Raw genomic sequence first — 15417 nt, forward strand, 5'->3', positions numbered from 1 at the left:
CGGAGGACGCGGCGGCGCTGGCGGCCGGGAGGCTGCTGCCGGCGCTGGGCCAGTGCGGCGGAGCGGTGTTGCGGGCCGTATGGGGCGGGTTGGTCGCAGCCGGGGCGCCCTCGGGGCCGGGCCACGTCGGGCCGCAGCTGCTGGTGCTGAGCGCCCTGGCCGAGAGGCTGCTGCCGGAACCCGGCGCCGACCGCGGTCCTGGGGCGGGAGAGGAGGACCCCGACGCGCGGCGCTGCTGGCGCTTCTGGAGGACGGTGCAGGCGGGGCTGGCCCAGGCCCAGGACGCCTTGACGCGCAAGCGAGCGCGCTACCTGCTGCAGAGGGCGGTGGAGGTGTCGGCGGAGCTGGGGGCCCACTGCACCTGCGGCCCCCAGGAAGGAAACGGTACTTGCCTCTTTGCTTCCGGCCCAGCGTCACTTGGCTTTCTGGGGCGGGGTGGGGGGGCTCCTGCTTCCAAAACCCAGCTCTCCGCCATCCGTGCCTAATGTGTATCCGTTAACCGTAAAGCCTGGAAACCTTGGGAACCTCACGTCGGGGATGTTCTCCAAGTGACACGAATCACTGCAGCTGAGAACAGTCAGGACTTCCTCACCTTTCTGACCCAGAGCAGGGCGGAACCCTGCACCCATGGGAAAATTAGGAACGTGACTGAGCCCAAGCAGGACTTTACAGCCCAAATTTGAGCGATCTTGATTACGTCCATCCTAATAGGAAGGAAGGGTTAGCTTCCATCAAATTGAAAGAAAAATTATTTACCTGTACTGACCAGTGGATTGAGTTTTGAGCATTAGAACTGTGCCCTAGAAATCATCACATTCTTTGGAAATTTCCCTTGGCAGTTCTCTTACTGGGGACTAAAATTTGTTAAATGTATGGTCCTCAAGTCGACCTTTTGATGGTATTTTTGCTATTGATTTAATAGGATGAGTCTGATTTTAAGTATTTTTTTTTTAAAACCTTTTGAGACTATGCTTCCTAATTCTTTATTACAAAACAGCAGTTAAACTAGCAAGGACTCCCTTCAGTTTGGCACTTCCTGTTCTTTGGTTTGTTCACTGCAATGTGTGAAAGTGGGCTTCAGCCATCCTTCTGAGCAGCCCAAGACCAAAATAGAATAATTCAGAATTGTCCCAATACATAGAAAATTTCTACATTTTCAGCTGTAGCCGCCTCTTAGTGCTAAACAGTTTTTGTTTGGTTGGAGTTGTGAGTAGATTTTCATGTTTGTCTAAAACGTTAGATAGTAAATATTTTGACAGTCCACAAATTGGTGATCATCTGACGAGAGTTTTCACTGGAGAACACTTTTTAAATGACCCAAATTAAAGTCATTTATTTTAAAGAGTCATTCTGCAGAGTTTTAAAGATGAGCAGTAGTCTTTGCTCCCTGCCCACCCGCAGTTTGCCCCCTCAGAGAGCGACCACTTGTACCTGTTTAGCCAATTATTTTAGTACTTACCTCTATGTCTCCCAATAATCTGGATAAATCACCATCAGTTGCCATAGTTATACTTTGGTGAAATGTGAGTTCAACATTTACAGAGTTATGATGGAAGATGTTCTTCACAGGTGATCTGTATAGTAAATTATGATTTTTTTCCCTTCCTGCAAGTTTTTCCTGGAATTATGTCATTTACAAATTTGTTTGGTTCTCTCGATATTTATCACTAATTCAGCCTTAAAGTGTTAGCTATCCTTTAAATCTTTCTTATACAAAGTCCGATCATTTTCTTGAAGACATCTCTCCTAGATTCCCCTTACAAGCTCAGTCTGACTGCCAGTTCTTACATCTGCCTTCACCTGATGCCTGTCTTGGCACTCTTGTTTCCTGGAGTTCAAATCTTCCTCTTTTTTTGGTTTACTCACCTGTTTTGGTGTAGGCATCTTCCAGAAATAAAAATTTTTATCAGAGCATGTCCAATATATCTATCCAAGGATGCTTGTGTCTGATATGTTTTTAAAGATTACTTATTTGTTTTAGAGAAGGAGAGCGTGCACGAGCGGGGGGAGGGTGAGGGACAAGCAGACTCCCCACTGAGCGTGGAGCCCAACATGGGGCTCCATCCCAGGACCCCGAGATCACGACTTGAGCCAAAACCAGGACTTGGACGCTTAACCGACTGAGCCACCCAGGCGCCCCTGATATGTTTTATTTCTGTTATTTCCACTTGACACTTAATTTCCGTTCCCTGAAGATCCCCATCCGTTCATACAGGTTGTCTGCCTTTTTCCCTAGATCCTTTAGCATGTGAATCGTCCTCTGCATGGGCCATCTTTAAGTTTGGTTTTGTTTTTTGCTTTATCTCTGGGTAAGTTGGGGGGGTCACTCTTTTCAGTAGGGTGAAGTAAACATTTATGTCTAGAGATGGGCGCTCCTCCCCTTCTATGAGGCCGTGAGTGTTGGGGGTTGGGTCATACTAGTTTATCATGAAGGTGGGTTTGGATCTTGTTGCTGCTATGGTTGGGGGGTGTTGCTACCTGTGTTTAGTGGGAAGCCGGGAGTCCCTAAAGGTTTTTCCTCGGTGTTCCTGTTCTCTGAAGCCGTTGATGCTAGCACCTCACTGGGGTTCTTCACGCTTCCGTCCTTCCCTCAAGGGGAGACCGCTGATGTCTGTTACTGGGTGCAAGTCTTGAGATGGAGGGTGGAGAGGGGGGATCTTTTCATTTCTTCCTCTCCAGCCTCTTCTGCGGCCCCATGTGCCTGCACCTCAGGGTTCCATCCAGCTTTTTTACCATGTCTGCTCTCTCCCCAGTGGCAAATAACCTTGCCTCCTATGTAGCGAAGGGTGTAGAGTTCCCTCACCCACTCCTGCTGTGGCTGCATTCTGCTCGTATCTGTGGTAGGCCTTGACTGCAGGTTTCCTGCCCTCCCCTCCCAGCAGCAGACCTGCTTTGCATCAGTGCAGGACTCTCGGCGTTAGGGGTTTCGTTGGGCGAGCAGGTTTTCTATGCATCCCTTGGGGCGGCCAACTTTTGCCTGGTGTTGGCACCAGGACAGGCGTGGGGGATGTGGCAGGGTTTCCTCCAGCGGCAGACAGCTTTGGTCTCCTGTTTGAGGAGGGTCCTGGGTGCAGACAGGCTTCATCCGATGACCACGACCTTGCACTCCTGTAGGGCTGGGATGGGCTGCTCCAGTTAGTCCTGCTGTCCTCTCAGACCTGCGTGGGCCCTGCATGCCTGGGCTCCAAAGTCTCTTGCCTTCCACATGGTCTTTCTCAGAACACCTGGGGGATGCCTAAGGAAATGAGCTGATGAGTGATTGCGTTCTCCCTTCGGGGTTCCCAGGGTTCTAGGCTGTCAAGCTAACCTACACCTGGCTTTGAAAAACTCAAACGTTCATTAGGGGTTTTTTTTCCTTTTTTAAAAAAAGTTTTTATTTTATTTTAGAGAGAGAGAGAGAGAGCAGGGGGAGGGGGAGAGAATCACACTCTGCAAGGAGCCCAACATGGGGCTCGATCCCACAACCCTGAGATCATGACCTGAGCCGAAACCAAGAGACGGACCCTTAACCAGCTGCACCACCCAGGTGCCCCTCTTTTTTTTTTTTTAAACTACTTTTTGGTGACCACCTCCTCTTCCTGCACTTGGCCAGAGGTAGATTCAGTTCAAGTGTCCTGTGTGTTCTTGGACAGAGGCTTTCTGCCCTTTGGAGTTCCGATCCCTGGAGGCATTGTAGTCTCAGGTGCCAGGGGTTTGGGATTGTGCGTATTGTCCGGTGTTTTCTCTTTGTCAGTATGGCAGGAATGTTCTTCTGTAGCTTTCTCTATCCTAAGTGGAAACTGAGAGCAAGCATGTCTAAATGCCTTTGTTTTCCCATCACAGTTGATTTACGGTTTGATGGGGGTAGAATTCTAGCTTGGAAAATGTTTCCATTCGGAATTTTGAAGGCACTGATCTATTGTCTTAGAAGCTCGAGCTTCCAGTGCTACTGTCGAGCTGTCTGAAACCATTCCGAATCATGTTTGTTTGTATGTTTGTTTCTTCTGCATGGAAGTCAGTGGGGACTGTGCACCATCATTCTGTAGTTTCACAGTTTTGGTACCGGTCAGTTTTCATCCTTGTGCTGGGCACTCGGTGGACCTGGTCAATCCAGAAATCATGTTCTTTGGTTCTGAGAACTTTTCCAGAATTACTTTCTTTCCTCCCTTCCTCTCTGCTTTCTGTTCTCTTGTTGGATATCGAAGCTCCTGGACTGGTTTATCAAAGCATCTTTCCTTTCCTGTTTCCTATGATTTTGTCTCTTGGTTCTTTTTCTTGGGTGACTCCCTCAACATTATTTCCAGTCCTTTCTCGGAGTTTCTGGTTTTAGCTATCAAATTTTTATTCTTGTGAGATCTTTTTTGTTCGTACAATGTCCCCTTTTTAATCATATCCTGTTCTTATGACAGCATGAGATTTTCTTCCTCTGGCATAGTTTGGTTCTCTCCAGATTTCCTCTCTTTGTTTTGGTCTTGATCTTTAATGTGGATGTTTCCCCAGATGGCTGGTGATCCTTAGATACCTGTTTATATTTAAGACTAAGGAACCAGTGGGGCACCTGGGTGGCTCGGTCGGTTGAGCTTCAACTCTTGGTTTCTTTTCTTTTCTTTTTTTTTTTTTTTAAAGATTTTATTTATTTATTTGACAGAAAGAGAAACAGCCAGAGAGAGAGAGAACACAAGCAGAGGGAGTGGGAGAGGAAGAAGTAGGCTCCCAGCAGAGGAGCCTGATGCGGGGCTCGATCCCAGGACTCTGGGATCACGCCCTGAGCCGAAGGCAGATGCTTAACTACTGCGCCACCCAGGCGCCCCTCAACTCTTGGTTTCTGCTCAGGTCATGATCTCAGGGTTGTGGGTTCGAGCCCCGTTTCAGGCTCCGAGCTTGGCAGGAAGTCTGCTTGAGGAGTTCTCTCTCTCTTCCTCTGCCTCTCTCCCCCCGCTCGCTCATGAACTCTCTCTTTCTCTCAAATAAATAAATCTTAAAAAAAAAAAAAAAAAGGAACCCGAAATCTGAACACATAAGTGGTGCTTGCTGACCGTGAACTTCACTGTGAGGTGATCTGGCCAAGCCCCACGGTATTGGGTAATCTCTGATGGCAGCGTTGTCACGTCTTTCCTCTACGACTGGCCAGATTCCATGGAGACCTTCCAGTCTGCTGCTGCACAGTGAAGGCCTGGCCAGCATTCTGGGACCTGAGGGGCAGAAGAGGTCTTAGTATCCAGAGTGCATACCTGTTCACTTACTCCCGACCCTAGTAGGGTCCAGTGCATCTCAATCCAGAGACCTACAATTTTACCTGCTCCAGGGAATAAACTCCAGGCTTTTTCCTGCTCAGAGCATAGGAAAGGGCACGGAGGGTCTGTTTCTTAAACACACTGAACAAAATTCTCTTTAGTTTAGCCTTGCTTTTCACCTCCACTTACAGAGTAACTTTGGCTGCCAGTTCCTTAGGTCTGGGAGATGTTCAAGTGTAAATCAGTTCTTTTCTTGGCTTTCCATGTGCCACTTTATATTCACTTTTCTTGAGTCTGCTTGTTTTTCTCTGATTTTCAAACTAAATTTCACTGCTATTGTCTGCTCCCCTGTTTTCGCCATTCTTCTGGGTTTTTGCCTTCGAAAAATCCTTGACTGTTATAGTGAGGTTCTTGGGGAGAGAAAGTAGGGTTTATGTGTTTAAATCCATGATTCTAACCAAGAACTCTAAAGCAGTAATCTTAATTAAAAGGAAAAAAAAAACCTTTTGAGATTCATCTTAGCCCAAGCCTCCTATCTAGGCTTTGATAAGGGATGCCCTCCATTATTAGAGAATACAGTATTTGCTAATAGTGGCATTATCTTAAAAATGATTGTCATTAGAAACTTATGAAATCTGCAAAAGGAGGAACTAATTTTCTTTTTTAAACCATGTCAGGCCCAAGTCTGTTTTGGTGGTCTGTGAAGAAGAAAGATGAGCTTCTAAAGTTTTGGGAAAACTATATTTTAATTATGGAAACTCTAGAAGGAAATCAGGTAAGTGTTTTCATATTTTAACAAATCCTATGTAGATGTAGTTTTAATTTTTTTCCAACATTCTGTTAAAGCAATGCAGAAAGACCAATTTGGATAAAGCATAATAGGATACAAATGTACTTTGTTTTCTGGCATAAATGCAATTTAAAACTGAATGTTAACTCAGGAAATTAAAGCATACTTTTTATTGACTTAAATTGTCACTCAAAGAGTTTTAGTCTTACTTGTTTTTCCCTTGACATTTACTTCTGAAGTGTTAGTTTTTAGTTTCTCAGCCTTATGAATAATCTTCAAAGAAATACAGACTTAGGAAAATGTTACTTAAGGCAATTTTAGGTAAATTGTTATGTAAATAACTACCTGCCCTTCCTCCCTTCCTCCCTTCTTTCCTTCCTTCCTCCCTTCCTCCCTTTCCTTTCTTCCTTTCCTCCCTTTCCTTTCTTCCTTTTCTTTCTTTCTTTCTTTCTTTTTCTTTCTTCCTTCCTTCCTTCCTTCCTGTTTTAGTTTTTTAGAGCTGTGTGTACTAGTCCTGCAAGTGGAAACTTAAAAAATCATTTTTAGTTAACTATGAATTAGTTTTTATAGAATTTTTAAGTTGACCAGAATCTCTTAAGATGACCTAATCTAGTCCAGTGGTTCTCAAACTTTAACATTCCTTAGAATCACCCGGATGGCTTGTTAAAGTACAGATTGCTGGGTCTGGTCCCCAGAGTTCCGATTCAGTAGGTCTGGGGGTGGGGCCTGAGAATTCAGGTGTTTCTCAAGTTCCCAGATGATCCCTCTGCTGCTCTGGGATCACTGGTGGAGAGCCCTTGGTGGTGCAGGGCCTCCCGGTCCGTCAGCTGCAGACCTCTGAGGGGCTGGCCATTGTTAGCTGTCACCCCAAGTGTGTACCAGGCATTGTTCGTGGACTGAAATAAAGAATTACTCATGGGTTAAATGTACATGAGGAACAAAGAAAGCATTTCCAAATTCAAATGCACTTTTATGGTTATCCTTCATCAGCGGATACTAAGACCCCCCATGATTTATTTAAGAAGCTCTACAATTTACCTATATTTACCTACAGTAGTCTGGCCCTACTCTACAGGTGTGGCCTTAACATCACTTGAGTGACTCGGGGGAATATTTTTTTTGCCCTCTTGGTAATCTGTTGGTATTATCAGCCCTACGTATTTCCCAGGACAGTTGAGGATTACATGACATTTATGATGCTCACTGTACAAATGTGACATTACTGTCACTGTATCTTAGGGCGTATTCATTAGCTTTGCCACACTCAGTCTCATAGACCGGAATTTATGGAAGAATCAGGCATCTTCTGCATAGTAGGGCTACTGTTGTACAATAGATGAAAATAAGTTTCATGTGAATTTCTAAAGTTTTAAAGTTCATCTGAATTTTTAAAGGGTAGTTTTTATTTCATATGGTTTTTTGTTTTTGTTTTCAGATCCACGTGATAAAGCCAGTTTTACCAAAGCTAAACAGTCTGTTTGAATATGCAGTGTCAGAGGAAAACGGTAATGGTTACTTGTATTTTGATTTTTATAACATTTATAGCTTCCCCCCCTTGATTTTATAGCTAATTCTTACGCATTATAGAGAATTTGGAAAGACCATCAAAGTGTAACACAGAAAAACACTCATCTGCTGCCAGGAGAAGAGCTGTTAACATTCCACATACATGCCTTCTCCATTGATCGTTCGTAGCGTTCTGTCTTACTGAGCAGTATGTCCAGATGCGTTCACCTGTACCCTTAGTCTTTGAAAACATACCTCTGAGTGGCTGCGGAGTTTTCTGTAATTTAGCGGTATGGTTAATTTTGTAAACTTCTGATCACGGAACATTTCAAACCTTTACAGAAGGAGAGGCATATGTAAAGTGAGCCCCACCACCCAGCGTCTGCAATGACCAGCACATGGCTGGCTTGTGCCTCCACCCTCCGTAGGCCCCCCCAACTCCTCCCCCCTCAGCAGATCGTGGTGTCTGTAATCATTTGTATACACCCTTAAGATAAGGGCTCTTTAGGAATGTTTTCATGATGGGGTTCTCTACCTTGTTAATAATGGCTCTTTGGCATTGTATATTTTAACTGCTTTCCGTTCTTATTCTCTATCTCTGTTTCATTGTCAGTTACTTTTTGGGATTTCAGTTATTATTCTGTATCTTGGACTTTTTTAGAAAGATTCCAAGATATAACTTTAAGTGTGGTTTTCAAGCCTTTGATCAGTACTGTGTTTTGAGAGCTTCTTAGGAGAAATAGAAAGAAACTGGAGCTTCCTAAAATTATTTTATGAGACACCATTTGTATCAACAAAACAGCTAAATGCAGGCTGACAGTGTTTCGTGTGCATGTGAATGATACACTGCGGTATTATCGTGTTTACCCGTGAGAATTAACCTGGGTAAATGGGTTTTAGTGCCTCCTCCAGATAATTACAACTTTAATAGTTCGACCCCTTAGGAGTTGAGCTTTATCCAGTCGAGCGCTGTGGTTGTTTTCTGATACACTGGGATTTTTCACAGACCGTAAGAATCTGTAGTCACCTGGGGCTAGAATTTAATTGAATCCTGTTGTGACTTCACTTATGCATTTACTATTAAATGATTCTCTTATTCCCACGTTTTGCCCACAGCTCTTGGCAGACCAAATCAGATAGCAGTGACAGGTTTGGAAAAAGTTACCGTTGCCAAAGCATTGAACAAGCAAGCATCTTGGTGTAAAGTACAAATAATGGACCATTTCTAGAATGTCATGAGTTAAAAATGCTGAATGATTTTTTTTCTAGAAGAATTAAAAGATATTTCAAAGAGTTAAAAAATACCTCTGAGGTACATATTTACTCTGTTTTGGGGTTTTTTTCCCCCCACTCATTTATATATTGAATAGAGATTCACCTAATGTCCAGTATATGCTAAGTGCTAGGGATAAAGTGGTAAGACAGATATACTGTTTTTCACTTAATTTTTGTCTCTTTTCCATGAAAAAAAAAGTTGTAATGATAAGTTCTGTGAAGGTACCAAACGAGGGACTGAAATGGAATATACAGTGAGTGGGGCCATCCCTTAGAGAGGGTCGTCAGGGAAGGCCCACCCCAGGAAGGACATCAGAGCTGAGTTGAGACGGCAGTGTGCACAGAAGCCCTGACCTGGGGCTGAGGACCCGAAGGACCGGCATGGCACAGGGTGCTGGCTGTGTGAGGCGGGGGTGGCATCAACGTTGTTCTCAGGGTCGCTTCCTGCCTTGTTCAGATTTTCTTCCAAGAGTATGAGAAGCCATTCAAGGGTTTTAAGCAGAGGAGTGACAGTTTCAGAGTCTGTGGGAAAAATGGATGGAAGTAGGGTGACAGAAGGGTTGTTTGAAATCACCCCAAATCTGAAGTTCCAGCCCACGTGCATGGGGTAATAGTTAACCTCTGTGCACTGTGGTAGCGGTAAAGTTGCTTGCCGTCTTTGTAAATGAAACTGCCTGAATGTGGTTACACCGTCGGATAGGTCTGTAAAGTCACTCTATGTTATAACGAAGTTAACTTGTCTGTGTGTAGCTGTGTGTGTTTATGAATCTGTTGTCTGCGCGGAGCCACAGAGTGTGAGAATCCGTGTCAGCGTCACATGTTTTATCTCCACAGGGTGTTGGCTTGTTCACCCGTCCTGGCATATGTGTATTTATAAAAGAATGTTTGAAAGTGAAAATAAAATCCTGACCAAAGAAGGTGTTATCCATTTTTTGGAGCTGTATGAAACAAAGATCCTTCCATTTTCACCAGAGTTTTCTGAGGTAATGACAGCCTTTTTCTTCCCCCTTGCTCCCTTTGTCAGGAGATGAGAGGTAAAGACATTTGTTGCATCATAATGTGATCTTCAAAAAATATATACTAGGCTCTCTCAGAGCAAGTGACATTTTATAGATTTGCATAATGATGCTGTTGTCACAGTTCCGAATCTCTGGATTATTGCTGTTTAGGGATGCTGTTCCCCCAGTTCTGAGCCAATGAATTATTGTTAGCTACTATATTAAGCAGAGATTGCCTTTTGAGCCATATTTATTAGCGTCTGTACTTCCCTTTGTCAGAAATCACACAAAGCAGAGACAGAATTACAGCTGTGATTTTAAGTCTTGTATTGCCAGTGAGTCACATGATTACTTAAGGTGGAGTAATTTACCCTCACGTAGAGGTACCCTAGTAAACCTTCCTAACTCATGACAGGCTGTCATGTTTTGTTACGTATCATTTTCCACTTTCTCCTGTCCTTCCTGCATTTCCTGTACACTTGCTTTTTTGACCCGATGTCTTGTAATATTTTTGAAAGCACAATTTTTTCCCATTTTATTTTCCAGGCACAGGGGTTTGAGTAGCTCTTTTGTTTTTCCTTGTAACTATGCTTATTTTCCACTGTGTGTTTCTTCTTTGGGCTCCTTTCTTCCTTGCTGGCCCCCCATGATCTCTCTTCCTCAGTTTTTATCAGGTGGGAAGATTCTGTACATATTTGTTGTGGTGGCGGAATTGAGGCACCCTCCAGCATTAGCCCTGAATTAGCCCGCAGCGGAAGGGATCAGCTTTGCTCAGAACAGCTCGCCTGCAGCCCTGCTGGGATGTGAAGCTACGGCAAGCCGGCTTTTCAAAGTTGCACCTGTAACTTAACATCAACTACATTTTTTTTTGTTTCAGTTTATTATTGGACCATTAATGGATGCGCTTTCGGAGAGCTCTCTGTACATCAGGTAAACAAACATCGTGTCATCTAGCAGCCATGTAGTAATATGTCCTCGATGTAGAAATGTAACATGCTTGTGAAGTACGACCAGGCTGTTTGATGCAGTTGGTGCATGACACATATCGTCGAATACACATTCAACTTTTTCTTACTATGAAGTCCCTTCTGTGTGTGTGATTCTTCTTGGTCTTCTTCTTTTAGTTGTATCAAGTGTTCCTTCTTTTTGTTTGTTTTTTTTGGTTTCGTTTTTTTTCTTACCTTAAACCCTTCCACTCTTAGGGTTTATGGAAAGCATATCTTGCCAAGCTTACGTTCTTCCCCTTGCTCTGATTCCTGCTGTCTTGGAAATTGTAGTGACTTTGGCTAACCAATATTCTAAACTTACTTTCCTTTTTTTTTTTTTTTACCTTTTTATTTTGAGTTAAAGAAAAGTTGTGAGGATAATAAAAAAATCCCATGTACCTTTCGTCCACATTCCCTCAATGTCAACATGTCACCACGTTTGCTTAATCACTCCTTCTCTCATTGTGGGTGTACATCGGTTTCCCAGCTCTGTCTGCTGAGTGGACTTACCCGTCTGTGTCTGTTTCAGGGTCTGTCTGTCCATCCATCCACCACCATCCATGTAAAAAACCTCGAGTTCACAGCAGTGCATCTGATTCTAGTCCGATGCCACAGGACTCCCTAACCTTGCCCTTTCCAGATCTGACAGAGGCTGCCGTGATTGTGAATATGTCACTTCCTTGCCCCTTCTCTTCAGTTAGACAGCGAGGAGAATTTGTCAGTATTGTGCCATAGCCTCGTTTTTTGGCATTCTCTGTACTCTTGAATTACACCTGCAGATTAGTCCTCTGCCTCTGATCTTTTGAATACTGATGAACTAAATGTATACTTGGAAGTCTTTTCGGTGTACCTCTAAACAGACAACCCTCCTTTCCCCCCCCACTGCCAGTTTCTTTGAAACGTTTAAATTCGTTTGTGCTAAGTTGTGCTAATACTTAATCCTATTTAATAAATATTGAAAGAGCATAGCAGCACTTGATTTGCCAATTAGTTTTCAAATAACTCATTACTATTGAATAGTTCTGTGAAGCAGTTAGACAGCTGGAGAGCAGTAAAACCTACTTGGTTCCTGTAAAGGAGCTGACAGACACATTTATTATGAAATGCCTTCAGTTTTCTCGCACTCTAATGTGTTCAATTAACAGATAATGTTCCTGGCGGAAGCATATAGCAAGAGAAAAACATGACTTTAGCAGATGTTAACAATTAAATGTTCTTGCAGAAGTCATTAATTACTCATATACGTTTTTCTATAAATGTTATTTTATTTAATACTTAAAGATTTAAAATCATTGGATTATATGTTGGAAATAATAAAATATTGAAAATGATCACTTTTAGAATTTTTTAAGATGATGCTATTTTAGCAAGATTCATAGTTGTGTGTGTGTCAGGGAAAGTATCATAAAAAGGAAATCTATGTCTACTTAGAATGTTACAATACTAACTTATGTCCGTTTTCCTAGAAGGTCCTGACGTTTTTGTATTTAGAAGGATCTTTAGAATTTCACTGAAAAGTAAAATGCAGGTTCAGGAAAAGATGTTCTGATTGTTGTTGAAAGACTTTTGAGCCATAGTTCATTTAGTTTCAGTATTACTTATTTGTAAATTTTAAATATTTGTTTTTTTCCCTCATTTGTCTATAGGTCCCCAGGCCAGCTGTTAGGAAGTGGTTCTCCATTGGGATTGAAATTACAGAAGTTTTTAGTCACTTATGTTTCTCTTCTTCCAGAAGAAATAAAGAGTATGTGTCAGTAAAGAGTTTTTTAATTTATTAGCTTTAAAATTTTTAGTATATTGGTGATAAGCGCTATCCTATGACTATTATAATCAGTATTGTCAAAATAGTTTTCTTTTTCGGGAACGTACATATTTTGTCAGAATTATACAGGCGTTCATTGTCATTGGGTACACACTTTTGCCTTTATACATAACACTTATTACCAGTATCGGCATGAGGACGTGGGAGTCATTTTAGTACGTGTGCTGCCGTTGGCCATCTTTTCTAATTTTCTCTGTTCGCTTTCCAAAAATCACTAAAATTGGTTGACGAAAGAGAGACCTGGGTTCAGGAAAAAGTTGTAAACACAATATCCATTGTGTCAAAACTGCCCTTCTGTAGATAGGAACCTGACAGGTAAAAGAAAAATATACTTGCTTTATGTAGACCTTGTATTTTAGAAATACCCGCTTCTTCAGATTGGGGACTTATTTTCCTTTCTGATGAGCTAAGTTGGTAAACAGAGAGCAACATCGGTGTTACTTTATTTGTTCAGCAGCAGAAGGACTTAACTCCCTGGGTCCTTTTTTCACTCGTGTCTTTGTGGCCTATAAAGTAATCCTGGGTCTGCAACAGATGCACATTTCCTTTTGTACTTTGTCTGCAAATAGGGTGAAACAATGACTCAGGAGCCAGGGATTAAAAAAAGCAAAAAGATGATCTGTGTATCTCAACTATAAGTTTCTAGAAAATTGGCTCTTTTGATTACTTCTTTAAAAAATTAGTTCATGGAGAAGGAAGCTCAGATGTTCTGTAGTTTGCCAGAAGTCAGAAGTGTAAGCAGTCTGGGGTTTGCTTTGCTGACCATGTTGGCAGAGAGAGAGGATGGAGGTAGTGCCCCTGGGGTTTGAGCACCTGCTGTCCGTGGCCAGGGCCAGCACGCAGTGTATGCTCGTAAGTGTGTTGAATGAATGTGAAACTGAAGCTCGGCCATCACCCTCTCCCCTGTGCCATGAGTAAGGTGTTAGGCAAAAGTGGGAACTTAATTAGTCCAGCAGAAGAGAGGGCAACTAAAATGTTGACTCAGTTTGTACTTGGTACATTTTTCAGTCAACAGTTTCCAGTGAGTATCTTACATGTGTTGTGCTAGGTACTTGGAAGGTATAAGATACATAGTATTTTGTAAATAAATAACATAAAATGTTATTTTATAAATAAAACATAAAGCACAGGCTCCTTTCCGGAGCTTTTAAGGATTTCTTAAGTCATTCTGCAGTGACGATTAGAGGAAACAGATGCTATCACTAATTCCATTACTAGAGTGTCTTTAAGAAATCATGTATTAGCAGAGAAGGCAGAACGGAGCACCTTCTGTTGGCATCTCAAGCTAGAAAAGTAGTGACCAGATCCAGGGTAGGTAAGAAATGGCGATGAGAGAGATCTCACGTTTTTGTACGCACAAACCAGAGGCCAGTTACCATCAGTAATTCTTCTCCTGTTCTTCTTTAACCACTCCCACACAGCACTGGTTTCTAACGGTAAAAAAAATTGATTTACACCTTAAACTTATTTTTATTATTATAGCTGCATGGTTATCAGAATCTCTATAATATAGTAGAGTACTTATCTTACAGGAATGAGATTGAAGTAACGTTGATTTTTTTTTTTTTTTTACCCAATAGGTTTGAGCTATAATTCACAGACCATAAAACTCATCTTTTTAAAGTGTTCATTTCGTTGGTTTTCAGTACATTCACAAAGTTCTAGGACCATCGCCACTAATTCCAGAATATTTTCATCACTCCCAGAAAGAATATTTTCATCACCCATCATCGATCCCTTTCCATTCTCCTTTCCCGTCAGCTTCTGTCATCCACTAATCTCCTTTCTCTACGGATTTGCTGATTCTAGACATTTCATGTAAATGGAATCCTATAATATGTGGCCTTTAATTTATGTCTGGTTTCTTTCACTTAGCATAATGTTTTTAAGATTCATCATCCATGAATGGGTCATGCAGTAATGATCCGTATATCAATATTTCATTCTTTTTTGTGGCTGAATGATACTCCACTGTACAGATCTCTCACATCCCTTTAACAGTTGTGGACATCTGGATTGTTTCCACTTTTGATTATTATGAAAAATGCTCCTGTGGATATTCACATACAAGTTTTTGTATGAACATACGCTTTCAGTTCTCTCGAGTGTATACCTAAGAGTGGAATTGTTGGCTCCTATGGTAATTCTCGGTGTAACTCGGTTTAACTTGTGAACTGTTTTCCGCACCGGCCACACCATTTTGCATTCCCACCTGCAGCGTATGAGAGTTCCAGTTTCTCTCTACCATGCCAGCACTCGTTACTGTCTGTCCTTTTGACGACAGCCATCCTCATTGGGGGTGAAGTTCTATCTCATTATGCTTTTTTAAAATTTATTCTTATTAATTTTTTTTAAGATTTTTTATTTATTTATTTGACAGAGATAGCCAGCGAGAGAGGGAACACAGGTAGGGGGAGTGGGAGAGGAAGAAGCAGGCTCCCAGCAGAGGAGCCCAATGTGGGACTCGATCCCGGAATGCCGGGATCACGCCCTGAGCCGAAGGCAGACGCCTAATGACTGTGCTACCCAGGCGCCCCTAATTTATTTTTTTATTTAAATTCAATTAGCCAACATATAATACATCATTAGTTTTTGATGTAATGTTTAATGATTCATTAGTTGCGTATAACACCCAGTGCTCGTCACGTGCCCTCCTTGATGCCCATCACCCAATTACCCCATCCCCCCACCCACCTCCCTTTCCACGACCCTCAGTTCGTTTCCCGGAGTCCAGAATCTCTCATGGTTTGTCTCCCTCTCTGATTTCTTCCTATTCGGTTTTCCCTCCCTTCCCCTGTGGTCCTCTGCACTATTCCTTATGTGCCAC

The 15417-nt window shown here is 42.5% G+C and overlaps 1 protein-coding gene across 1 annotated transcript in view; it reads left to right on the forward strand.

The window, feature by feature from the left end:
- Positions 1 to 15417, forward strand: part of TARBP1 (TAR (HIV-1) RNA binding protein 1) — an 88008-nt gene that overhangs the window by 710 nt on the left and 71881 nt on the right. The window contains exons 2-7 of the mRNA XM_034663569.1: positions 6 to 384; positions 5891 to 5988; positions 7439 to 7508; positions 9619 to 9767; positions 10660 to 10712; positions 12415 to 12512. Of these exons, the coding sequence (XP_034519460.1) occupies positions 6 to 384; positions 5891 to 5988; positions 7439 to 7508; positions 9619 to 9767; positions 10660 to 10712; positions 12415 to 12512 (847 nt within the window). The remainder of the gene's footprint in view (positions 1 to 5; positions 385 to 5890; positions 5989 to 7438; positions 7509 to 9618; positions 9768 to 10659; positions 10713 to 12414; positions 12513 to 15417) is intronic.

Source organism: Ailuropoda melanoleuca, chromosome 6 (assembly GCF_002007445.2).
Source record: "Ailuropoda melanoleuca isolate Jingjing chromosome 6, ASM200744v2, whole genome shotgun sequence".
Taxonomy (NCBI): Eukaryota; Metazoa; Chordata; class Mammalia; order Carnivora; family Ursidae; genus Ailuropoda; species Ailuropoda melanoleuca.